General features: G+C 42.7%; 1 protein-coding gene and 1 non-coding gene across 3 annotated transcripts in view; one reads left to right on the top strand and one right to left on the bottom strand.

The window, feature by feature from the left end:
- The window catches only part of CAMK4 (calcium/calmodulin dependent protein kinase IV), an 83,613-nt gene that overhangs the window by 27,620 nt on the left and 29,468 nt on the right, over window positions 1-26,525 (bottom strand). The window contains exons 2-6 of one of the 2 annotated variants that reach the window (XM_028747882.2): window positions 24,525-24,603; window positions 17,537-17,590; window positions 14,729-14,791; window positions 14,379-14,461; window positions 3,357-3,429 (exon numbers count right to left, since the gene is read on the bottom strand). In XM_028747882.2, the coding sequence (XP_028603715.2) occupies window positions 3,357-3,429; window positions 14,379-14,461; window positions 14,729-14,791; window positions 17,537-17,590; window positions 24,525-24,603 (352 nt within the window). The remainder of the gene's footprint in view (window positions 1-3,356; window positions 3,430-14,378; window positions 14,462-14,728; window positions 14,792-17,536; window positions 17,591-24,524; window positions 24,604-26,525) is intronic. The other variant, XM_028747883.2, reaches the window with a different exon arrangement.
- On the top strand, window positions 11,546-11,618 carry TRNAH-GUG (transfer RNA histidin (anticodon GUG)). The gene has a single exon. It is a non-coding gene; the product is annotated as a tRNA-His (tRNA).

A 26,525-nucleotide genomic window follows, 5' to 3' on the forward strand; every position in this document is an offset into this window, starting at 1 on the left:
CCTCCTCAGTCTTAGCCTTGCATCCTAGCTTTTCCTTGTACCGTGACATTTATTCTAACAAAATACAAATTAACCTTTCGTTAACTTTTTCTTATGTGGTTACAAACACGAAGTAAAGGAAGTCAGTCAGAAGCCATCAAGTATCAGTTCAGTAGTCCTGTGTGAGTCATTGTATTTAAACTAGCATATCATGAGCAGGATTCTAATGAACTTCATTGAAAGAGCAACAGAAGATCAATTAGTTCTGAAATTCCTCAGTTCTTACAGAATGGAACAGAATATTCTGGCACTTCATGACCTGACATTTGTAGTATAAACAGCCATATAACCAAGGCAATGAAATTAAAATGAGACACAATGCCTCACTTTTCTCTCTCTTTAGTTAAATGGAACATAATCTTTGGTGAATTCCCCCACACTCCACACACACACACATTTTGGGGCAATTTGTTTCAAAGTCTTCCTGTAACAGCCTCTTATCCCTCTGGACATTTTCAATTTCATGTGTTTCCAAGTTAATGCTTTTAAAATAGAATTGTACATGCTGAGGCACATGGATATTAAGACTTGAATTCACTGCACAATAAAGGCAAAGGGAGTAGTGGTGGAATACTCCTGAGGTGCAAACCACTGTGGTGATTGAAATAGTTTCTTTAACTTGCAAGGATTTCTCATTCACTTTAGCATCCTGCATGCAGCCAATGTATGTGCAGAGATGATGCTGGCGTGACAATGAATGGGGAAGCATGTCATGACCCTTTATACAGAAACAGACTTGGAAAAACTCTTACAGATGAGGAGAAGCTTGAAGAAGCCATGCTGGTGGGGGTGAAGACACAGGAGGAACTCATGACAAACTCTTCTTGTTACTGGGTAGCACTCCTTGCTTATTCCTCCACCAAAGAGGAGAAATAATAATAATAATAATAATAATAATAATAATAATAATAATAATAATTATTATTATTATTATTATTATACCCTGCCCATCTGGCTGGGTTTCCCCAGCCACTCTGGGTGGCTTCCAACAAAAGATTAAAAATAAATTAAAACATCAGTCATTAAAAACTTCCCTAAACAGGGCTGCCTTCAGATGTCTTCTAAAAGTCAGATAGTTGTTTATTCCTTTGACATCTGATGGGAGGGCATTCCACAGGGCGGCCACCACCACCGAGAAGGCCCTCTGCCTGATCCCCTGTAATTTCGCTTCTCGCAGTGAGGGAACCACCAGCAGGCCCTCGGCGCTGGACCTCAATGTCTGGGCAGAACGAAGGGGATGTAGATGCTCCTTCAGGTATCAATAAAGGACATCTCACCCCCTATTTATGAATGCCCAGGTGTTTCTTCTGGCGTCCTCAGGTGCATCCTCTACAGCCCCCATCCTATCTTCAATCCCAAGGCCAGCTCTTCACACCTCTTCCCACTGCAGTGTGTGGTCTGGGCTGATGTTGCTTTGATGGAGAGGTGACCATTTAAAGAGAGCTTGGCTTGAGCCATGGCTCCCTTTAGGAGTATTTCAGAGCACAGTAGCCCCCAATAATCTCTGAGCTAGAGAAACAATTAAAGCTCTTTTCAGATTTAGCCCTGCACCGTGCTCTCCTGTCCTCTGCCCAAGAACACCATGCCTCACCTATAATTCTGACCACTGAACTGGTGTTTACTCAGATCCTGGTTTCTACTGCAGACACCTCAATGTGACTACTGCCTAGGTGAGATTAAACTGAAGGTACTCTCCACTGCAGCAGCAGCAGCTCCTCCGTGGGCACTTTAAAATGTCACGCTTTTGTTGAACGTTGTAGTTTACAGCCACAGAAGAAATCTGGTTGTTTCCTGCATCTTTCCTTTGTGTTTGATTATGTGACTCATTCAACTGGGTGGCAGCAGCCTTCATCCACTTTCTGACTGAGTTTAAGATTTGTACACACACCAATCTCCTTTACAAATATCTGAGAAGGCCAACACTGTTTGAAAGATCCCTCCAACTCCAAGCTGAAATTGGTATGGGGATGAAGCAGAGCCTTCCTAGAAGATAACTTAGAACCTGATACTTATATTACTAGGCAATATGATAGCTGCTAAAAAAACCCATTTGCTCATGGTTAGGATCAGCAGTGGAATGCAGTGGACCTGTTTAAATATGATGACTCACACAGGACTACTGAACTGGTACTTGATGGTTTCTGACTTCCTTTACTTCACGTTTGTAGCAATGTACGAAAAAGTTAGCAAAAAATTAATTTGTATTTTGTTAGAATAAATGTCACAGAATAAGGAAAAGCTGCTCACCAGACCTCCTTCCAGCTGTGTTGCTGCTGCATACTGGGAAGGAAAGGGGAGGGGGAGGCAGCAGAGAGGTCAGCACAGTGCAAACACATTGGAAGTAGTGCCTGTGTTACCCTTATGTCATTGCTGCGTTGCCTGCCCCCCCTCCAGAAGCAATGGCGCTAGAGGGAGGTCAGGTGAGCAAAGCAGCCCCAATGTGCTGGTTTAGTTTCCGCAATGCAATGATCTGCTCCAAGCTTAACCCAACTCTCTAGAGCAGATTTTGAGGGTGCACAGTGGGCTGCAAGAGGGACAGAGGGAGGTGATGTCCTGTTGCACAAGCAGAAGTCTGTTCCACTCATGCACAGAGAGCATTGGATCACAACCCAATGAATGCAAGGTCCTGGCCTGCAGATTGCTTGGATTGTATAATTACTTCTCAAGCCCACACTGGCAATGGCTCAGGTATGAACACAGGCTAAGCTTTCAGTTTGGGATGAAGGAATCTTTAACTGCTTCACCACATGCCCAGCCACTCATCATGAGCAAAATGAATCGTGTGGATTTTAAAACATTGTCCATCAAATGGTAACCAGGGAAGTTGGTGTGTAGAATGCTATCTGGCCTCACATTCTCCATCTGAATACAAAACTCAACGCTGCCCTTGAACATCTGCTGTTATTTTGTTAACTCTCTATACGGTAAGAAACATACACCCCCAAACTGCCTGAATATAAAAGCAATATACTAAAGATGCTTTACCAGAACAAACGGATAGCTATTGGCACACAGAATATTGACACAGAAAGTGTCGCTGTCAAAGCTGCCTCCTCATTCTTGATATAAATGACCAAGAGTGAAAATAAATAGGTTTCACAGAAAGTGAGCTGTCATAACAATCATTCAGGTATGCAGCATGACAGATGACGCTGTCGCAAGATCATGTTTGCCTCAAAGATGCCGCTGATTTAGACAGGTAAGCAGAAAACCAACCCAAGAACTGTAGGCAAGAGCTGTCACACCTATATGTATACTGATCACATAAATTGCTCCAGGTAAGTGAAAGATTATTCTGCAAGAGTAGTAATGCTTACAGCAACTGCCTCCAGGATTTGTTTGACAGCATCAGCAGCATCTCGTTCACTGTAATATCCTTTTTCCACAATCCTATAAAGAAACAGAAGATTTATTTATTCATAATAAATTTGTATACTGTATAATTTGTATAATATATTTGTATATTTTATGCTAAGGACGTTTAGTGGACTTCCTTAGCATAAACATACAAACCACACAAAACACAGCATAAACATACAAAACACATAATAAAAGCAAGAACAAAAATGAAACACACCCATAACTCCTCCCCCCAACACATTTAAAATGACAAAGATTGCAAATCAGCCCAAGGCCTGGCTGAAGAGGAATGTTTTCACTTGGCACGAAATTTCACTTCAGATTCAACAGTTACAAGGAAAGCACAGTCCTAGGTAAATGTGCTATTAAAAATTAATCACACAGTAATCAGAGCAGACACATCTTATAGTCTAGGAAGTCTCCCGCAGAATAAAAAAACCCACTTGCTCATGGCTAAAAATAGATTTACCAAATATACAGCAACTCTGATTCTCAGCTAATAACAAAAAGATTGTTTTTCAAGACATTGGCTTAGGTGCTATGGGAATGAAATGAATTTGTGCTAATAAATGCAGTATCCTTAAAAGGCTACCGTAAAAAAAAAAAAAATGTTCATACTTATGAACTCCAGAATTAAAGGGCAGATACACAAACTCCATGCTCTTAGTCAGGAATAAGCCCTTCTGAGTCCAATGCTATTTATTTCTGACACTGTGTAAAGGACTAAAGTCATGGCTTGCAAGCTTAACCAAGCTATAATGAAATAAAAGTGATATATAGGAAAAGGCAGGAATAGGTAAGGCCATAATATGCCTTCTATTTTGTGTATATATACACTAGTTTCATTCATTCTGTGATATAGCTTTCAGGTCTAAATGCTGTTCTGTAGTGCCTTCTTTTTACAGATTGGGAATCTCAGTGTTGCCATTGATAACTACTAGGCCACGCAGTTGGCTTCCCAAACAAGGGAACCATAAACCAGGCTCTATGGATATAGCTGAAACTATTCCCATGGTTGTGTTGGCTGGACATGCAAATGGCTGAGAGACCAGCCATACTCCTGGCATGTAGGTGGTAGCAGTGATTTTATGATTTAGCCTTAAGTAAACCATCTATCCCTAGGGCAGGTGAGGCAACTGCATACTAAGGCTAACAAAGCATCAGGGTTTCCTAGAGGTTGTACAGGGTGCCACTTGCATTCATAACTTTTTAGGAGCTTTTGATTGCACTGCAACTGCTAAAAGCTGCAGCATAGGACCAAGCATTCACATTGCCATAGCTCCATTGCACAGAAGGTCATTTTAGAGCAGGGGCAGGCAGCCTAAGGCCCGGGGGCCGGATGCGGCCCAATCGCCTTCTCAATCCGGCCCGCGAACAGTCTGGGAATCAGCGTGTTTTTACATGAGTAGAATGTGTGCTTTAATTAAAATGCATCTCTGGGTTATTTGTGGGACATAGGAATTCGTTCATTATTATTTTTCAAAATATAGTCTGGCCCACCACATGGTCTGAGGGACGGTGGACCGACCCACAGCTGAAAAAGGTTGCTGACCCCCGTTCTAGAGGAATAATCCTCATACCTTTTACTCTGTGGCAGTTGCAGTGAAATCAATGGATCTACTCCAGAATAAATGATTTGAAGACTGCAGAAATAATCTGTTGTCTCCTGTACAGAAGCAGCATTTTGTTTTCAGGCTGTTCACTGACTGAAGGCTCCGTGAACTAAAATGTGATCACAGCACAGCTCCTTAGAAAAGAAGATTGCTTCCATGCTATAGTAATAACCACAGTACAATGAAAATAATACAGCAAAATAACCTTGAACAATCAATTATTGCAAAGTGCTTCTGAGTTGGAAATAGAAAGAAAGAAAGTTGGTATATTTTGAGGCGCTGAGGCATTCGACAGCCAACCTTTCCCACAGACTCACTTTTATTACTCTATTGATCCGAAAGAGAGGGAAAAAGATTAATCTAGCTCAGCTCAGGGGGAAAAATTACCTCAGAAACATTGTTTTGTACAGGGTTTCCAGCTTTAAATTTAAGAAATATTGGCCACCTGAGTCCATGGGGAGAATCAGAGGAGGCCAGAAATGGCGCTTGGCAGGTCAAGGGTATGAGGTAAAATATCATTGCCTGGGCTTTCTCTGATATTTACTGGGTTTTTTAAGATATTGATTCTAGTTACTTCCCAGAACATTGTTTTACTAATAATAATGGATAGTTTGGCAATGCTGCTTCAGCAGTTCATTAGACAACTGAGACACATGTGAGTATATGGGACACAGAAGAAGTACACTATCTTGTCAGAGGCTACACACACACACACACACACGTCTAGATCATTTATCAGTGCTCTCACCTTCAATTGTCAGCTCATGCTTTTCTAAGTGCTAAATTATCTGATTTATTGATGTCAAAAAATATCTCAACAATGCAAAAGTTTATGCTATTATTCATCCCCCTACTCCTCAGTTTTAATGAGCTAAGTAGGCAAATATAACTTCTCTGTATGTTCAGAGAAGTTCTCCCTCTCCTTCCACTGAGACCCAACCCCCCCCCCCCCAAAAAAAAAACTTATTTCTTTCTGCTCATATGAAGACCTGGTAATTATCACTTTGCCTTTTAACCGCCTACTCTCAGAATAATTTTTCATGGGGAAGCAGAGAACTCAGTGGGTTGCATCCAGTGGTGGCTTTGCCTTACACAAGTCAGGGCATTCGATTTTTGCCAATCTGCCATGCCCACTTAAGTCCCCCAATCACCCTGGAAACTGGTTCTGAGAACCAGTGGGACACCCCCTCAAAAAAATAAACACATAATGGGATATGGCTCAGAGAGCTGCAGTAGGTAAAAGGGAAAGCATGATGTCACAACATGCATGAAAGGAAACATTTCCACTAAGGCAAAATCACATTTGGATTCAACGCAGCATTTTAGATTGCTAAATGACTGGTCCAAAATCACTTAGGACTCAGCTACATTAGTCAAGAAAAACCATTTTATATGCGTTATAACACTATGACACCAGATGGCGCCGTGGAGTCCCATCTTTCGTCAATGTGATTTTCCTTTATAAAGCTTACAACGCGTTTAACTGAAACGCTTCTTTGATGTGTCTAGATCAAGCCTGGGTTATATGAACTTTAAAAAACCAAAAAAACTGATTTCCCAGGGACAGAAATCAAACATTACGTTTCTGGATCAAATTTTAATAATAAAATGCATTATGGTTTAGAGCTGACAGCTATGCGAATCACCACGGAACACACTGAATGACAGCTTTTGCTTTCTTTAAACTTTTGCAGCTTCCATAGTATTTCAAAATTCCATAGAGGCATCATCTAGAGCTGTGGAGTTTGTTGTTATCAATACGCCTAGGACACTAAATTTATATTTAATTAACTTAACATCCAGAACAGCTATCTCAGCTTGGAACCAATGTCTGGAAGCAATGGATGTGGTAAGAAGCAAGGAAAAAAGAAAACCCCAGGTGTTTAATCCAAAGAAAATGGAGGTGATGCTGGTGGATAACTTCAAGGATATTGAAGGACTTCTTAGGAGAGATGGTAATAAAGGTAAAGGTACAGGACCCCTGGAAAGTTAAGTCCAGTCAAAGGTGACTACGGCGTTGCAACGCTCATCTTGCTTTCAGGCTGAGGGAGCCGCCATTTGTTCATAGACAGCTTTCCGGGTCATGTGGCCAGCATGACTAAACTGCTTCGGTGCAATGGGACGAGTGCCAGAGCGTACAAAAATGCCGTTTACCTTCCCGCCACAGTGGTACCTATCTATCTACTCGCACTGGCGTGCTTTCAAAATTGCTAGGTTGGCAGGAGCTGTGACAGAGTAACAGGAGCTCACCCCGTAGCAGGGATTCAAACCGCTGACCTTCTGATTGGCAAGCCCAAGAGGCTCAGTGGTTTAGACCACAGTGCCACCACCGTCCCTAGGGGAGATGGTATCTCATATCAGAAACACTGGGGGATGGGGAAACACAAACTCTTGAGAGTCTCGTGGACTGCAAGAAGATCAAACCTCTCCATTCTTAAGGAAATCAGCCCTGAGTGCTCACTGGAAGGACAGATCCTGAAGCTGAGGCTCCAATACTTTGGTCACCTTCTGAGAAGAGAAGACTTCCTGGAAAAGACCCTGATGTTGGGAAAGCAGAAGGGGACGACAGAGGACGAGATGGTTGGACAGTGTTCTCGAAGCTACCAACTTGAGTTTGACCAAACTGTGGGAGGCAGTGGAAGACAGGAGTGCCTGGCGTGCTCTAGTCCATGGGGTCACGAAGAGTCGGACATGACTAAACAACTAAACAACAAATGTGAAGAATTCGGCACTTCAAGAATTCCACGCGACGGTCACCTCCAGACTGGATTATTGTAACTCGCTCTACGTGGGGCTGCCCTTGAGACTGACCCAGAAACTCCAGCGGGTGCAGAATGCTGCAGCGAGACTCCTTACGAGGTCTTCGCTGCGAGATCACATTCACCCGGTGCTATACCAGCTGCACTGGCTCCCGGTGGAGTACAGGATCAGGTTTAAGGTGCTGGTTTTAACCTTTAAAGCCCTATACGGCTTAGGACCCTCGTACCTACGGGACCGCCTCTCCTGGTATGCCCCACAGAGAAACTTACGGTCTTCAAATAAAAACATCTTGAAGGTCCCAGGCCACAGAGAAGTTAGGCTGGCCTCAACGAGAGCCAGGGCTTTTTCGGCTGTGGCTCCAATCTGGTGGAACACTCTGTCACAAGAGACCAGGGCCCTGCGGGACTTGACATCTTTCCGCAGGGCCTGCAAGACAGAGCTGTTCCACCAGGCCTTTGGCAAGGGCACAGCCTGACTCCCTCCTTCGGCAATCTTCGTGGAGCTCTGGCCCAATGGCTGCCAGTGCCTTGAATTAATTAATTTTAGAATGAATGATTTTAGAGTGTTGTTTATGCTGTACTTTTGTACTGTTTTATTGTTGTTAGCCGCCCTGAGCCCGGCTAAGGCTGGGGAGGGCGGGATATAAATAAAATTATTATTATTATTATTATTATTATTATTATTATTATTATTCACTGAATAAATATTTCTTCTACTCTCCTATTTTAAATTGCTTATATTGTTTCATTTTTCTAACATTGTATAATAGCTAGATGATTGTCTAAAGCAGAGGCTGATACACAGATTAAACTTGCTACAAAGCAATGCTTTAAAATTACAGGTATCATGGGATTTTTTATTTTATTTTTTGCAGAATGAAGTTGAAAAGTTTGTAAAATATTTAAAACAAAATGGGATCTCTTTATTCCGCTAAGAAATCTGACAGCATATGGAAGGCTTTCCCCAGTGCCTGCCATCAGCATTGATGCAGTTCCAGTTTCTTGTTGCCAAGGTATCTTTAGATAGTTACAAAGTGATGTGTCTTTGAAAATGAATCCAGTGCGCTAGTTTTGCACTTACTTCAGAATTTTTAGCAAATGTCAGCTAGCTAGCCTTGTAAGAGATCATATTCTGACTTGTCTAGCTGTCATGAAGGAATTGTGCTTGGCAATGGTGCTTTCTCCTGGTTCTGACACTGCCTACACAGCGTGACGCTGTCTCGGGATCCGGCCATATAGCACAGACGAACATGAAATTATGTTGCAGTTATATAACCCCAAAGGCCTGGAAACAGTGTTATGTTTTCTGTATACCTCACCGTCATCATGTGCATAGCAGTTTACAGCAGGGATGGGGAACCTCTGTCAGCCCTAGATTGGCGTCGCTTACCAGACATACAACCACCACCACCCCAGCCCTTCAGACTGAAATTTCTGCAAAAATGCACTCAGGCTTTGTCTCTGGACTTCACTGATTGCCCCTTCTGCCTTATTCACCATGTTTTCATGCTCAATATTCTTGATTAGAAACTGTTCCAGTGTGGGCCTTGAAAACAGATCTTTTTATTTTATTCTTAATCCAGTTTATGGCTCCACACTTAAGAAACAGCCTGTCATTCCTCTGCACCCTTCACGACTCCTTCCTGCCCCAGTTTATTAATTTATTTGGGGTGGGGAGTCAGCTGCAGACTAAGCCAAGACAACTCCATTCCAGGACCATTCGGAAGGAGGGTGTTTAAGGTAGGGTGGTCCAAAATCGTGCACTCTTCTTCTTCGCAGGCTGCGTTTGTTTACAGACTTTGCAAGAGACTCAACTGGTTTTGAACATTCTGAAATCTTCTTCTTCTTCTTCTTCTTCTTCTTCTTCTTCTTCTTCTTCTTCTTCTTCTTCTTCTTCTTCTTCTTCTTCCCCCGCCTTTTATCCTGACAGGAACTCAACACGTGCTTTCGTTAACAATGCAGACAAGCAGTGGGATGTCTGAGTTAGACAATTCTTCACCAGTTGACCGATGTCCGCCTTAAGGTTGGTTGTTGACATTCGCAGGCAATTCTCAAGTGAATGATCTACTAGGTTGTTTTGAGTTTGGGACTTTATGAAGTTCGTGTTTGAAAATGATTGTTCACAGTTCACCCACCCACCCACTCTGGCACCAAAGTTCCCTTCTCTCCCCCACCAACTGGTGCACCCCAAAGCTCAAACTTCTCTGCATTGCAACAAAGAAAGAAAGCAAAGTCCCCCCCCCTCTCTCTCTCACACCCACCCACACCCCCACACCCCCACACACACCATGCTTCTTCTCTGCACCAGGTGGTCTCCTCTTCTTCTTCTCCCCCCCAGGTGGCTCTGGAGCTCTGGCAGCCTGGGGGATGCAACCACACTCCAAGTGGGCCATAGTGCGCAACCTGTTGGCTGCACAGAACTCCTGCAGCAGCAGAGGAGGAGGAGGAACGGCAGCAATAGCCTGCCTTTGGCTGCAGCCACTGTCTTCTCCAGCCTGATTGTGCTGCCCCGGGTGAGGTACAGGATGAGGAGCTGGAGGGCCACAAAAACAGCTGCAAGGGCCACATGTGGCCCACGGGATGTGTGCCAGACCACCCTGGCCCAGGTGATATGAAAGCCATATGAAAGAATCCATGTAATGTGCTCTCTACAGCCAATCACCCATAGGAACCTGCATTAGGAAATTCTCAAAGTTCGCAGATATAAGCAAATAAGAAAAACAGGGCCTCCTTGGTTAAATAATGTTTAGCACAGAAAAATGGACCTAATTACTATGAGTCTGTCTTACCTCTAGAATCATGCAGCACTGCCGTCAGAAGGGAAAACGCAAGAATGGGAAAGTGTTCAAAGTGGTCTGATTTTTACAACTCATTATGATGATACAAATCTTGATGATTGGTTATTTTATCCTCCACTTCCTTATCCTATTAAATGCCCATCTGTTTCTTGTATACTTTTGCCTCACCTGCAGATTTGACCACATGCATTTGCTGGCAATTTGCCCACATTCGCCTTCTGAAACTCTCACTGTTCATTACTCCCTTCTGCTCTGTTGACCTTCTATAAATAATAAACCTGTTTGACATACTGATGTGACCAGCATGTTCATGATACACACTGTTTACTTTTGTCAGGGTATTGGAACATATGAGGTATGAAACTTCTCCTCTGTGATCCATATTTGTGGTATAAAATGTTGTCTTTGAAAGGCTGCCTGGGTGAGAATATCCCTGTGTATGTATGTATGTATGTATGTATGTATGTATGTATGTATGGCATTTTTATCTCAGCTTTTATCCAAGGAACTCGAGGCAGCACACATGATTCCTCACACCCTATTCTATACCCTTAACAACTCTGTGAGATAGGTCAGGCTGAGAGAGAATGACTGTCCCCAGGTCACTTGGCATCATGGCAGAGTTGGGATTTCAACCCAGGTCTCAGAGATGCTTAGGAAACAGGAATAAGCATCCCTTCCTGTTTCCTCTGTAAGACCTTCTAATAACGGCACAACACCAAAGAGAGAATAGGTCATTTTGCAAACTTAAAAGGAGGCTTTGCTTTTGCTCCCCAGGGTAATACTGGAGCATTCAGAGAACACAAATGCTGCTGAATGAGTGTTTTTGTGCTGCTGTGTCTGTACAGCGACTGTGGGGGATGGTAGATGCATGTACACAGTTCTGCTGTGTGTATGTCTGCCTGCGTATATCTGTGCATGCAGGAGCGTGGGGTGACTACACTTATTTTTGGCAACATATGGTGCTGGCATGCATCCCCTGATAGCTCAGCTTGTAGAGCATGAGACTGTGAATCTCAGGGCCGTGGGTTCGAGCCCTACTTTGGGCAAAATATTGCTGCATTGCAGGGGGTTGGGCTAGATGACCCTCGTGGTCCCTTTCAACTCTATGATTCTATTATTTCTATGATTGGCCAATGGTGAATGCAGCCCTCAGGCCCTCTGCCCTGCAAGGCTAGTCGCTCCTGATAAATATTGGTACATAAAACATGGTTTAGTGTTACATCTGAACCCAGCAGAGTGCCTTAACTATAATTTAACTTTTAAAGCCATGATTTGTTGTTGGCTCAGTGACCTTAACTATGGTCAAGTGTTATGTGTAAACATGAGCACCTCCCTAACTACAATGGTATCTCAGGTTAAGAACTTAAATTGTTCTGGAGGTCTGTTCTTAGCCTGAAACTGTTCTTAACCTGAGGTACCACTTTAGCTAATGGGGCCTCCCGCTGCCGCCGCCAAGTGATTTCTGTTCTCAGAGCCAGTGTGGTGTAGTGGTTAAAAGCGGTAGACTCGTAATCTAGTGAACCGGGTTCTCGTCTCTGCTCCTCCACATGCAGCTGCTGGGCGACCTTGGGCTAGTCACACTTCTCTGAAGTCTCTCAGCCCCACTCACCTCACAGAGTGTTTGTTGTGGGGGATGAAGGGAAAGGAGAATGTTAGCCGCTTTGAGACTCCTTCGGGTAGTGATAAAGCGGGATATCAAATCCAAACTCTTCTTCTTCTCTTCTTCTCATCCTGAAGCAAAGTTCTTAACCCGAGGTACTATTTCTGGGTTAACGGAGTCTGTAACCTGAAGCGTCTGTTACCTGAAGCATCTGTAACCTGGGGTACCACTGTATATAGTTTATGTGACCCATGTAATGTCACCCTTCCCAAATTGTCCACCAAGAAACAGAGGCACCAAACAAGAGTAGCTGAAAAATGAATCCGCTTTTAGTGCTCAGTTCCGCTCACTGGCACTTTTCTTGTAGTTGACACTGCTGCCAACTTTGCCTGGTAACAGAATCCTTTCCCCTTCTATTCAAAGTTGCAGCTCAAGCTGGATTTGAAAACTTAAAGGAAACACTGATGAATTTTTGCTTTGCAAATGTTTCCACTGTTGGGCGCTGGAGTGGTTTTGGTTAGTGAGTGGAATGATTTCTGGGAATGTGTCTCCTTTCAATTTGGGCAGCTTTTGAAGGGAAAACTCATTATGCATGAGTTCGAAATGAGATTCTGTTCCTGACAGTCGTTACAATTAACATATGAAACTACTTAAGTGTGCATTAGTCAAATCAGTCTTTCAATACCCACCTAGCAGAAGAAGATGATGATAGAGAGGGGTCCAATGTAAGGAATGCTTACTTAAACCAATTGCCAGTTGGGGAAAGAAAAATAAAAGGCATGGTTGCAGAGGAAAGGAGTGCACTTTAAGAAACAACAAGCTGCAAAATAGTGTGGGTGTTTCTTTCCTGGCAGAATGGAAAGAGGGAGCAGTTGTTTGATGACAGCTCTCACTCTCACAGCCGACCAGTGGAAAGGAAAATGGTGGCATGGTGAGGCAATGCCAGTAACTAGGTGCTGCAAACACTTAAGTGATGTTAGGAGGAGGGGCAAAAGAGAGTTAGAAGCCAGATAGGATGAAAGGGTGAAACAAATCAGAATTACTTCGATAATTTGCAGTTCATCCTTTGGTTTAAACAAGGTTCGTTGACTTGTTTAAATAAACCACAGTTTAAGAATGGTTTAATGTGATGATGATGATGATGATGATGATAATAATAATAATAATAATAATAATAATAATAATAATAATAATAATAATAATTTATTTATTCCCTGCCCATCTGGCTGGGTTTCCCCAGCCACTCTGGGTGGCTTCCAACAAAATATTAAAATACAGTAGTCCGTCAAACATTAAAAGCTTCCCTAAACAGGGCTGCATTCAGATGTCTTCTAAAAGTCTGGTAGTTGTTGTTCTCTTTGACATCTGGTGGGAGGGCGTTCCACAGGGCGGGTGCCACTACCAAGAAGGCCCTCTGCCTGGTTCCCTGTAACTTGGCTTCTTGCAGTGAGGGAACCATCAGAAGACCCTCAGCACTGGACTTCAGTGTCTGGGCAGAACGATGGGGATGGAGACGCTCCTTCAGGTATACTGGACCGAGGCCATTTAGGGCTTTAAAGGTCAGCACCAACACTTTGAATTGTGCTCAGAAACGTGATGTGTGAACCACACCATTGCTGTGACAAAAACAGGCTTCAACCTTATTCATATTGACCAGGTACCAGAAATGTCAGCAGGGACACCATGTGATGTGTAATGCAGCCACAGTTCTTGCTAAGAAGCCTAGGAGGGAAAACATTAGAAACAGGCTGCTTCCAGTTGCTTCTGCCTGAGGTCATGGCTTCTTTTGTAACTGCAGTACTGGCTACGATGCATTTGTGCCCTGAGGCATTTAAAGTACTGCCTGCAACCTTTCTCTAGCTTAGATCCCCAGATGTTGGTGGACTACAGCTCCCATCATCCCTAGCTAGCAGGACCAGTGTTCAGGGACGGTGGGAGTCCACCAACATCTGGAGATCCAGGGTTGAGAAAGGCTGCCTATGGGGCTTAGCTGAGAAGGCGCCTGAGGCCTGTTCCTCTTACACCCTAACAGGGCGGTCCTTGAGAAAGACATTTGCTTTGAAGTCTGCTCTGTGAGCCAGAGGAGAGCAAGATCACAGCAGTTTTCAGGGCAGGACAGTGGAAAACTAGTCCCCATTCAATAGTAACTCTTCATTATAACAACATTCCTGCAAGAGATATGGAATAACTTTCACACATCACCTACCTGTCAAACAGTTCTCCTCCCGTGACCAGCTCCAAGACAAGGCTGATTTCTGTGGGGGTTTCAAATATCTCCTTCAGTCTTATCTGAGAAAGGCACAACATAAGGAATTTTTCAATTTCAGAGAAAGTATATATATATTTTGAAGGTCAACAGCAAGGAAGTTACAGTGAAGGATAAATGTCTCATTTATTCCATTAACTTGGTCTTGGGGTTTGTTTGAACTTATTCTTGTTTTTAATTACTTCTTAAAACCTCTGCATTCATTCTGCCTAAAGGTTCCACAATAAAACATCTGTATCACAAGCAAACAAGCAAACAAAAAACTGTGTTGTAAAAAATACCCAACTTACAATATTTGGATGTGAAAGTCGAAGTAGAACGCCTATTTCTGTTCGGACAATCTTCTTGTCTACCTAGTTAAAGGGGGGGGGGATGCATAATAAGTTGTTGGTATTCATCTTAGACATTTTTAACTATTACTGTGCAATCCTAAACACATGTTCTAGGAAGTGAGTCCTACTGAAGTCACTGGGACTTACTTGCATGCTAATATATTTAGGATAAGGCTGCAGGTTAAGAAATAGATATCTGAGCAAACATACCAGCATTCTTAAAGAAGATTCAAAGATTTCAGTGACGTTTCATACAAAATTATGATGGAAATTTGATCAGCACCCATTGTTTCAGCTGACAGGAAGTTCCACTGGATCAAAAAGTTTTCTATCTGCAGACAGCACAACCTGCTACAACCACCTGTCTCATTCAGCAAGGCTACTTTTTAAAATCTTGCATTACCATTCAAACATCCTATATATTTACACAATATATTAGAAACACATTATTATTCTGAAAGCTGCCTTGTGCCCAATTACCTTCTGAGCACAGTTCCAACGACATCAGTGTGACTGCAAAAACCAATATAAGAAAATATGCCCTCCTTTCTTGAGTTTAATGTCTACATAAAAAGACAGTATGTTGTTTGAAGACTAGAGGTTCAGCAATAAAACTGCTAGCATGTTTGCAAAGCTAAGCAGGGTCCGGCACAGTTTCAAAGTGGATGGGAGACCACGTGTTGAGATTCCTGCATTGCAGGGGCTTTGGGCTAGATGACCCTTAGTGTCCCAACTCTATAATTCTGCAAAGTGGAAGGCAAGAAGTCTCAGGGGGTGGAGGGGATGGTGGAGGGGATGGTGGAGGGAATCTTGCTAATACCAGTGAGAGAAGAAAATGCTCCAGGCACTGAGGTCAACATCACTGAAACCTATATAAGGAAAAGAAATCATAAAAATAAAATAAATAGTAGATGTGATCAGGGGCGCGAAGAGGTCTGAAGTCTGAAACAAAGATGATCAGCTATTTTAGACAGATTTGAGAATATCGCAAGATACAGAGGAGACAAGAAAAATACCGTATTTTTTGCTCTATAAGACTCACTTTTTCCCTCCTAAAAAGTAAGGGAAATGTGTGTGCATCTTATGGAGCGAATGCAGGCTGTGCAGCTATCCCAGAAGCCAGAACAGCAAGAGGGGTTGCTGCTTTCACTGCGCAGCGATCCCTCTTGCTGTTCTGGCTTCTGAGATTCAGAATATATTTTTTTTCTTGTTTTCCTCCTCCAAAAACTAGGTGCGTCTTGTGGTCTGGTGCGTCTTATAGAGCGAAAAATACGGGCAAGTTTACACTAAGTCTGGGGGGGGGGGATATGTTCAAGAAGCAGAAGCAAGGTGTACATGAAGCAAGACTTCCCTTTGTTTTATTAAGTTAGTAAGCACTCCCTGCTGGCGAATATCTGTGCCCCCAAGCTACTTCTGTGTGAGGCAGCAGTGACCCTCTAGTGCCAACATGTCACAGAGGATTCTCTTTTTACAACACTACAAAGTTAATTTTAGAAATGTGCTCAAAGACAGAATTTTATATCACTTGTTTACACATTTGGGAGAGGGGAAAGGTTTCCTCTGTGCTCTGAAAAGACCCAGCAAGCTCGCTGAAACAAGAGGGGAAGGAATAAGTGCCTAGAGGGTAAACAAGAACGGAAGAAAGGAACAATTGGGGAGGGGGGTGGAATCTTACTGTTTTGTAAGCTCCAGTAGTTTTTCTGACTGCCTCTCCACTTAAGATGAATGTTGCATGTTTCAGCAGAACTCATCACTCAGTTTTATAAAATAAAACATTAATTACTCAGTCCTTCAGTGCACTCTGCGCACCCAGCAGATTTTTGTTTCTTTTTGTTTCCAGTTTCCAGTTCATACAAATGCTCAGAAATTCCATTTGGCAGTTTCCATCCCTGATTTGCCAGTATGATATCTACACATGTTCATACCACAGAGTAATAGTTGGCATTTATTATTGTCCTACTTTAGCATTTTGAAGTCTCAGGATGGAATTACAAGGTTCCATCTGCAAGCATATTTGCTTGCCAGATGGAACATTCCCCCCTCTGTATGTGCTGTTCTGGGGTTTTTCCTGACCCCCTCAGATGCAATTTCAGGGCAGGGGGCATGTTGGGGGGGGGGAGAAATGAGGAAGTTCCATTGCACAAGTGGAAACCCTTGCACAAAGCTTCTGCTGGCAGGGTACATTAGGTGAATCCCGTCCTTAATGTTTGTTCAAAATCGTTACATAGAATTCATGACCAATAGTTGCAGTAAATGCCATCTACCAAGCAACAGCTGCTGCACACATGTTACTTATTTCCTTGCAGAATGAATGCTGCGCATTTAGCTGAATGTGTAGCATAAATACTAGGCAAAATGCACTCTTTACCATTACAACAAACAGGCTGCCGTCCAGGTTCAAGGGACAATGTTCTTCTTACTGCTCCTCCCTGCTTTGTAGTAACAAGGCTACTGACTGATTAGCAATAATTTATTTACATGAATGGAGTTTACCTAAGGCTGCTTTAAACACAAGGCTTTGAATATGTGATTCAGTGTCTGTACAGACATCGAATTCCTACATGAATTGGCCTTTCACTTCCCATGGAGCAGGCAGCCCAACATCAATGAAGAGAATGGAAAAATACTTAGAGAATTTCCTCTGCAAGCAGATCTTTTGCTGCATAGGATTACTAAACTGGGCGGGTATATTTTTGCAGTTCTAGTTTTTCTGAAGCCACTTAATACCCTCTTCCTATTATCAAATATATATAAATATAGCAATACCTTTTCTTGAAACAACTTCTTTAGAGTTGCACAGAGCTCTTCAGCAGGCAACATCTGAAATAACATGTTTGTTTACAGATTACTATAACAGCTTTACGCCCAGTTTAGCCTTGGCCCAATGGATACATTGGAGCTCATGGTACAAAAAAATAGTATATCCTTATACAGTGCTATTTTTTCTAGAAAAAGAGGTGCCGGAACTCACCATGAACGCCTCCCTTGTTCTCTTATAACAGCAATGGCGCCCAGCTGAGAGTTGCCGGAACTGTGTTCTGCCGAGTTCTAGCTGGGGAAAAAACCCTGTCTTCCCTAGGTCTGCTAAAAATGTACCCAATCTCTAAACTATGCTCTGAATACATGTGTGAATTAATGTTTGTGAAACATACTACCTATGCTTACCATCAAAATGTTTTAGCAGCCACTACCATGGCATTAGTGAGCTTTTCATGTCATGACAACAACAGGTAAATGTTTATGAGGATGCTCACTGGTATCTCGCACTGCAGAGTTTCTGTGTCTCAACACTGAAGGCCACATTTATTTGATACTTATCATTTGTTATATAATTTATAAATGGTAAAGTATGCATCATCATTAACAGTCCAAATGTTTAGGATAAAACCTTGTGGGGGGTTGGGTGCGGGCAAACAAAAAATCTGGATAAAGTGAAATCCATTCTACTGCTTACAAACCTATTACCAAGCCCTACTCTGGCACTAGTTTGGTGTTCATAGAAACAAGACTCAGCTGCACATTACCTGGCTTAGTTCCAACAGTCTGGTCAACAGATGGTACAGCGAAATACTGCTGGCTGTTTCTTGCTTTACTAACCTTGAGCTTCAGGATTCAAGCTGTGTTTGGAACCCTACGGAGTGAGTGCAGCTTATATATGAGGGAAGTAGCAATTTGTGGCACAGGAAAGGGTTAAATAACTCTGCTCTCCACTAAAGCTGCTGTTATTTAGAAAGAGAACTGGTGCGACAGCTTCCTTGCATGCATTTTTGCAAGACGGGTAGTTAGCCCTGCCAAAAATAGAGGGTCTGCATGTCAGTAGTTCAGCCGCTGCCTGGCATGCAGAGGGTCTCTGGTTCAGACCCCATCATCTCCAGTCCAAAGGGACAGTGCTAAGTTGCTGTGGTCAAAACCACTGAGCCTCTTGGGCTTGCCAATCAGAATGTCAGTGGTTCAAATCCCCATGACGGGGTGAGCTCTTGTTGCTCTGTCCCAGCTCCTGCCAACCTAGCAGTTTGAAAGCACACCAGTACAAGTAGATAAATAGGTACCGCTGCGGTGGGAAGGTAAACAGTGTTTTCGTGCGCTCTGCACTTGTCACAGTGTTCCGTTGCATCAGACGTGGTTTGGTCATGCTGGCCACATGACCCAGAAAGCTGTCTGTGGACAAACGCCAGCTCCCTCAGCCTGAAAGCAAGATGAGCACTGCAACCCCATAGTCACCTTTGACTGGATTTAACCGTCCAGGGACTTTTACCTTTACCTTACTTAAATTAAACATCTGGCTGTAGAACAGCAGCTAATTGGGAAAATGGAATCACAGCACTGCCAGCTTTACTTAGCCGAGAAATAATCATGCCAAGTCTAGAAACTAGAGTAATAATGAAGATGGCTCTTCTTTACAGAAGCAAACAAGTTTTTAAATGATTTTTTAAAAAGTTCTCATAGTTAAACTATGCTACATTTGACATTCAAGCTTCAGGTTATTGCTTTATCAGAGCCAGACTCCATATTACATTCAAATGTGTGTAATGAATGCCTGACAGTCACTTTCATGTAAAGAAACCCCTTTCAGCTAAGCCTTCTCCTTTGAAGGACAAAGGATGGACAGTGAATAGCACTGAAGCAGCCATCCGTTGCTCGGTCCCGGCTCCTGCCAACCTAGCAGTTCGAAAGCACGTCAAAGTGAAAGTAGATAAATAGGTACCACTCCTGCGGGAAGGTAAACAGTGTTTCTGTGAGCTGCTCTGGTTTGCCAGAAGCGGCTTAGTCATGCTGGCCACATGACCACCGGCTCCCTCAGCCAATAAAGCGAGATGATCGCCGCAACCCCAGAGTCGGTCACGACTGAACCTAATGGTCAGGAGTCCCTTTACCTTTACCTTTAGCCATCCAGTCAGGCAACCACTGAAAATGTTATCTCCCTCTCCCTCAACCTGCATGGCAATAGTGCTATGCCAGCCCAAATTCAACAACATTATGCTGAAGTTTCACAGGAAGTGAAATAACCCAGTGTAATTCAGCGTTCAAAAGGAACAGTAGGACAACACGAAAACATAGGAATGCAAATGTTTTAGCAGCTTTGTCATCTGGATTTTCTGTAATCATCAATGAATTATATTAATTTCAGGGCCCAGTTCAACTCTGCCTCTTGTGTGGTGCGAGAACTTCTGACATCTGAATTTCTCTTCTTTATCTTTCCGCTCCTCCTCCTGCTCCCATGCAGAGGCTGCATTCTCACGCACAAGTTCTTTTCAACAAATCCTGCAGAATCACTTGGGACTTCCAAGAAAGCATAGGCTGTTGCCCATTGTGATGAGCATTGCGGGAATGTTTATGATATATGCAGCACTGCATGGAATTACCGCTTTGATTTTGCTTACAGTGGACAGTGGGAAAGCAATGCCTCAGCACTACTAAAAGGCCCGACTGTAGAAACAACCCAATAATGCTCCCTCCCTGATCTTTGAAGCAGTTTTACACTTTAAAAAGCTCTGTTGTGTAATTAATTAGGTGGTGAATGAACAGATAAATGCAGAAACATTCTTGCATTTCAAGTTTAAGCAACAAACGCCAAACAGAATGCGGAGAGCAAGACTGATGGCTGGACTAGCTATAAGTTTGCTGGTATGCCCATGGAAGCAGCAGGGGACAGTAAATGAGAAGGAGATTTGATCAAAGAGGGGAGAATAAGTTGGCAGAACTGGGATGAAAGTTGACATGACGGTTAAATGGTTCTTCCTGGGGGCTCAGATTTGTGACAGCACACAATCCTATGTACCGTATTTTTCGCCCTATAGGACGCACTTTTTCCCCTCCAAAAAATGAAGGGGAAATCTGTGTGCCTCCTATGGGGCGAATACAGGCTTTCACTGAAGCTTGAAGAGCGAGAGGGGTCGGTGCGCACCGGCCCCTCTCACTCTCCAGGCTTCAGGAAGCTATCAGCAAGCCTGGGGAGCCCGCGGGAGTTCCCACAGGGCTCCCTAGGCTGCGGATAGCAGCCTGCTGCACGGAGCGCGGGGCGTGCTGAAGCAGAGTGCCCTGCGCTTCGGGCAGACATCAGGCAGCCCCACAAGCTCGGGGGACAGCGGGGAGGCGTAGCGCCGCCATCCTGCTATTCCTCGACCTGGTTTGGATTCCCCAACCTGGTTTTGGGGGGGAAATAAAGGGAATTCCCCCCCCCCTTTATTTCCCCCCCAAAAAACTAGGTGCGTCCTATGGGACGAAAAATACGGTATGTCCACTCACTTATGAGGAGGACTTACTTTTTCCTATTTAGTTCAATTATGCTTACTTTCAGGTAAATGGGTGCAGGACTGCAGCCCGGTGCAATTTCACTTTAGTTTCTCTAAAGCCTGAGCAGATCCCTCAATCTTTGAAGACATTCAGTTAAAACTGCCTCACATAACCTCAACTGCTGTTGGTAGGGAAGATTTATTTTTGAGAGACAAGTAGACTTGGCTCCATCTCTGGATATTTTATCTGCTGGGATGTAACCTAAAATTGCCTCAAGTCCCACAATTGCTGTAAAAACTGTTGCCAGTTTGGGTCGTGATCAGGAATAAAACATATCTTTTTCCGCTTCTCTGGGAAGATTAGTACAATGATTTTCTCAAAAAATCATCCCTGAGGGACTCCCTTTAATATGACTACGTTAGAATGCTTCCATGTCCCTCAGGGGATCTGTTTTAATTTATAAATGTCATTGGTTTATCCCAAAGGTGCTCTCTATCACAACACACTTTTCATTCGAGTTTCAAGAGAGGGAGTTGGAGTCAACCAACAACTAGGGAAGGGGAGGGGAGCCGTTTTTTATATTGCCCTTTTAAATTTTTTGATAACGACACCTTTAATCTATTTCCTTCCAGAGTGTTCATCTTAACAGCCCCATCTTCATTTCTTTAGCTTATTGAAGACTCTAAATAAAACATGGGGGTTAAGGACAAGCTGTTCTCAAATAAAAGTCACCTATCAATGAACTCCCTTTTTCAGAAGGGTAAGCAAGCTTTGCGACCTGTATGTACCTTGATCTTCAATGAAATTCCACAGGATCCACTGAAAAATAATTGTTAACATAAATGGGCCTGCAGAGCTGTGTATGCCAAATTTTGCATTAATCTATTTCTTTCATAATGTTCTACTTGGTCCCCTTAAACTAAACTCTCAAAATGGAAGAGACCATTATAAATTTATTTAACCAATGTTTCCTGTAGTTGTTGGTTGGATATGCTGAATGACCATGCCTGTCATTCAAGAAAGCACCCATCCGAAAGCACTTACTGACTTCTTTCCCAATATGATGGGCCTTAATCTGGATTTTTTCCATATAGAAAACGTCCCATACCCCTGATTATTAATTTGCTGCTTTTTTGCATATTAACCAATTTGCCTATCTTTTAAAAATGAGGGGGCTAGAACTATGCATATTCACTCCAGACAGACAGATAGTTGCAACATGGTCGCATAGCTCCATTGCACTGTGTTTACGCTTTCAACAGTGGTGTCAAGATATTTTACTGCAGAGCAAAGAGCTACATCTGGGGCTGAAAATGAGAATTAGGTCTCAAATAGGAACATCTGCACTGTACTAAATTTTCAGCTTGCAACTCTATATAATAATAATAATAATAATAATAATAATAATAATAATAATAATAATAATAATAATAATAATTTATTTGTACCCCACCCATCTGGCTGGGTTTCCCCAGCCACTCTGGGCGGCTTCCATAGAAACCAAAGATACAGTAAAATATCACACATTAAAAACTTCCCTGAACAGGACTGCCCTAAGATGTCTTCTGAATGTCAGGTAGTTATTTATCGCTTTGACATCTGATGGGAGGGCGTTCCACAGGGCGGGCGCCACTCTAGTATTTCAAGCCCCTTTGGCGAGAAAACAATAAAACCATCTTAAAGTAGGACTCATTAAAATTATTGTCAGAACATTTTAAAATTTGGAGGAGCTACTGATGAAGATAAGTCTAAACTCCATGGAAGATGGTGCGTAAGTAGCGCTTGAACCTCCCCTGGTGAAATAAGAGGAACAGAAAGAACAGTCCTCTTATTTGGTGGAATAAGCGGCCTACAGTGATACAGTTGGTACAAATGTGCTATTCCACCTACAGAAGAGCTCTTTCCATTTGCAGAAGTGACTTGGATCTCCATTGATACAAATCTCATTCTTCTCTACTGAATGCCTCCCCTCACTTACCCACTGAAACCTGAAAAGGTTTTCACTGTCAATATGGCCACTGGTGGAGGAAGAGGGGGGGCGGGTGGAGCGTGCCGCCCCCGGCAGCACAATCCCTGTGGGGTTCCATTGCTGCTGCCCCCCTGCCCGCGCTGTGTGCCCTGCCCCTGCAGGCAGAGCGCCACGCCCCCCAGAATGCACACCACACCCCTGGTGCCGGAGCATGAAGCTCCGCCACTGAATATTGCTGGATCATAAAACTGTTGTTGTAAAGGAAATGCATCTAGCTTAGCCGTCCCCCCCCCCCCATCCTCCACACTCCTGTACAATGGTACCTTGGGTTAAGTACTTAATTCATTCCAGAGGTCCGTTCTTAACCTGAAACTGTTTTTTACCGGAAGCACCACTTTAGCTAATGGGGCCTCCCACTGCTGCTGCCGCGCCGCCGGAGCACGATTTCTGATCTCATCCTGAAGCAAAGTTCTTAACCCGAGGTACTATTTCTGGGTTAGAGGAGGCTGTAACCTGAAGTGTCTGTAACCTGAAGCGTATGTAATCCGAGGTACCACTGTATCCAAATTCTCTCCTCTCACCTCACCATTCTGCTTACTAATTTGAAAAATCCATATGAATTTCGGCCTCAAAGCTAAATATGATGCTCGAATAATAGCAACTTTTTTGAGAGAGTTGCAGGTGCTTATGTAATAACCAGCTCTTAGATGAATCTCCTGACTGTACTTCTTCTGAATTTTTTAATCCTAATGCTATTTTTATAATACCATGAAACCTTCAGCACTCAGAGAACATGCCACAATGCAGAGTTCTCAAAGTATGGCATGCTAGCAAAGTTGAAGCAGCACCTGCCATTAACCTACTTACAGAAGAAATTAGCAATTCTCTAGGAACACATAAACAGTTTTACTCTTGTTTTAAACCTCTCTCTCTCCCCCAATCCCTCTCCTGAGGGCTGCATTGAGGGCTGGCCACTCCCTGAGTCAGAATTATTGCTCAGGTACAACTGCAGCATGAAACCAAAGGTAAGGTTGCTTCCTTCACAAAAACAAGAACTGTTGTGTTCTTTCTGGCATGTAGTCTTGAGGTGATAATCTCTTTCTTCTTCCCATACCCTCATGCCTGTGCAGAAGATTCTGCTTTCCATAGAAGGCTGAGTTCAAATCACGAAGTCATACAAGATATATGGGTTAGTTTGCAGAACCTCTTATATTTTTTTATGTCCTTTCCATGGCTTCCTGCTGCTTTGTTCTCATCAGGAATTCATGCACTTGGTGTTTTCTAAGTATACATTTTCTACTAACCATTTTACAATATGCAGATTGAATAGTAATATACAAAAAGATGAGTAAATGCATAGCATGTCTTTGGGAATAATTTCCTCCGAAGGCTGCTGGTGTGCACATCATGAATTTAAATCAAACAAAGCTGGAACGTCCTCATTGGTCAGACTGTGCAATTAAAGCCTAAACACATTTGCAATGGATCCTCTGAAGAAAACCTCTGTAAGAAAAATCTGAGAAGGGGTGGTGGTGGTGGAATGAAACTTACAGTTTTCTTCAAGATTTTGACAGCAAATGGCTTTTGTGTTCCCTTTTGCCTGCATCTGTAGACAATAGATGTTGCACCCCTGAAAAAAACAGAATATAAAGTTACGTTCAGATATGTAGAATATATTCTATTCTATTCTATTCTATTCTATTCTATTCTATAAAACGTTATTTCTCTGAAAACTGAGCTTGCTTTAAAATTTGAAATTTAATTCTTGGAAATTAAAATAAGTTATGATTTTTCACTGTACGGTTTTGATTTTCAGTTTTGATCAAGTACTTGCTTGGAATTTATTTTAGCTATATTCCTCAGCAATGTAACACCTACACAAAGTAATTCTGTTCATTATTCCATTCCCATTGCCCAGGGATATTTAACTACAGTACAGTACTAGGGAATCGTGAAGAATAAACAAATAAATAAAATCCAATGCTATCGACATTGTAACACTCCTGCAGAACAGAAAACTGTTTCATTTGTAGCTCTTTCTGTTCCACGGGAGAGCTGTTGTTTCACTGCTGGAATGACTTTGGCACATTGGAAAATGCAATCTTCAGCTGTCAGTCTTGAAAATTTCTTTGCTCTTTTCAGTACTGTATTCAACTTTTCATACATCCCCACTTCCTTTTTTAAAAAAACAAAAACCCAACAACGACAGAATTAGGTGATGTGTTTTCTTATATGGAATATTTATACTGCAGTTCTAGAAGTGTTGTTTGGTAGAACTCTTTGAACATTAATTTTAAAAAACCCAGACACATCCACCATTTCCCTAATGCAAAATGTGTTACATTGAAAAATATATTAGCAAGACCTTCCAGTTACCATGTGTGTGTTCACACAAACTTCTTATCTACATGTTAAGAAGTGAGGGAAAGTGATGTGTGAATTTGCATCCTGCGCATATCTTCACTGAATGAAGAGCATCCATTTCTAATTAATATATTTGTAGCATATATTATAGAGAAAGAAGGGAAGTTAAAATAATAGAAATGCAATTAATGTCAAGTAGACCTGACCCAGCAGCATACTCAGGACATTTTAAAGGAAGTTGTAGCACAAGGCAGATGTGGAAGACACAAAACGAGAAAGAAAAAAGGATCTCTGAGTAACGGTCCTTTCAATAAAGATGAAAGAGCCAATAATTCTGGGGCCGCTCAAGAAACTGTCAGAATTGCAGTTGAGAAGAATCCTGTTATTATGGCTGAACTTTCTTCCATTCGCATCAGCAACCCTTCCTTCTTGTGGGCATTGCTTGACAGACAAAATTCTTGCCTCAAATGTTTCCATGGGACATAACTGTCTCTTTGTTCACTTTTTTTCAGATTCTCTGAGAAGGGTGAGCAGGGAGTGGAGTGAGGTGGTGCCAGATTTAAGAGGTGAATGGATTTGGGAACTATGGTAAATGCAAGGTCTACATCATGGGTAGGCCAACTAAGGCCCAGGGGCTGGATCCAGCCCAATCGCCTTCTAAATCCGGTCCATGGACGGTCTGGGAATCAGCGTGTTTTTACATGAGTAGAATGTGTCCTTTTATTTAAAATGCATCTCTGGGTTATTTGTGGGGCATAGGAATTTGTTCATTTATTTTTTCTTCAAAATATAGTCCGTCCACCCACCCCAAGGTCTGAGGGACAGTGGACTGGCCCTCTGCTGAAAAGGTTTGCTGACCTCTGGTCTGCGTGAACCATTTGCAAAACAGTACGCAACCACAATGCATGCATGCATGCATAATGCTAAATAAAATGGCAACTCGGCTGCCCATCATTTCTCCCTCTCCATCCTTCAGTCAGGCTGTATACATTTTTATTTTTAAAAGCACCACATGATGCATTTCTGTGCTCATTCGTTATTAATATTTTATACACTTTTTATTTATTTATTTAAGTGCAAGACTGCTCCAAAGTTTGAGGAACCAGAGAAGTTTTTCTTCTTGGTATGAAGCCAGCCAATGAGCACCATGCATAGCTGGTTTCTGCAGAAGATTTGCAGAACCTCTTT

The sequence above is a fragment of the Podarcis muralis genome, chromosome 11, assembly GCF_964188315.1.
Source record: "Podarcis muralis chromosome 11, rPodMur119.hap1.1, whole genome shotgun sequence".
Classification (NCBI taxonomy): Eukaryota; Metazoa; Chordata; class Lepidosauria; order Squamata; family Lacertidae; genus Podarcis; species Podarcis muralis.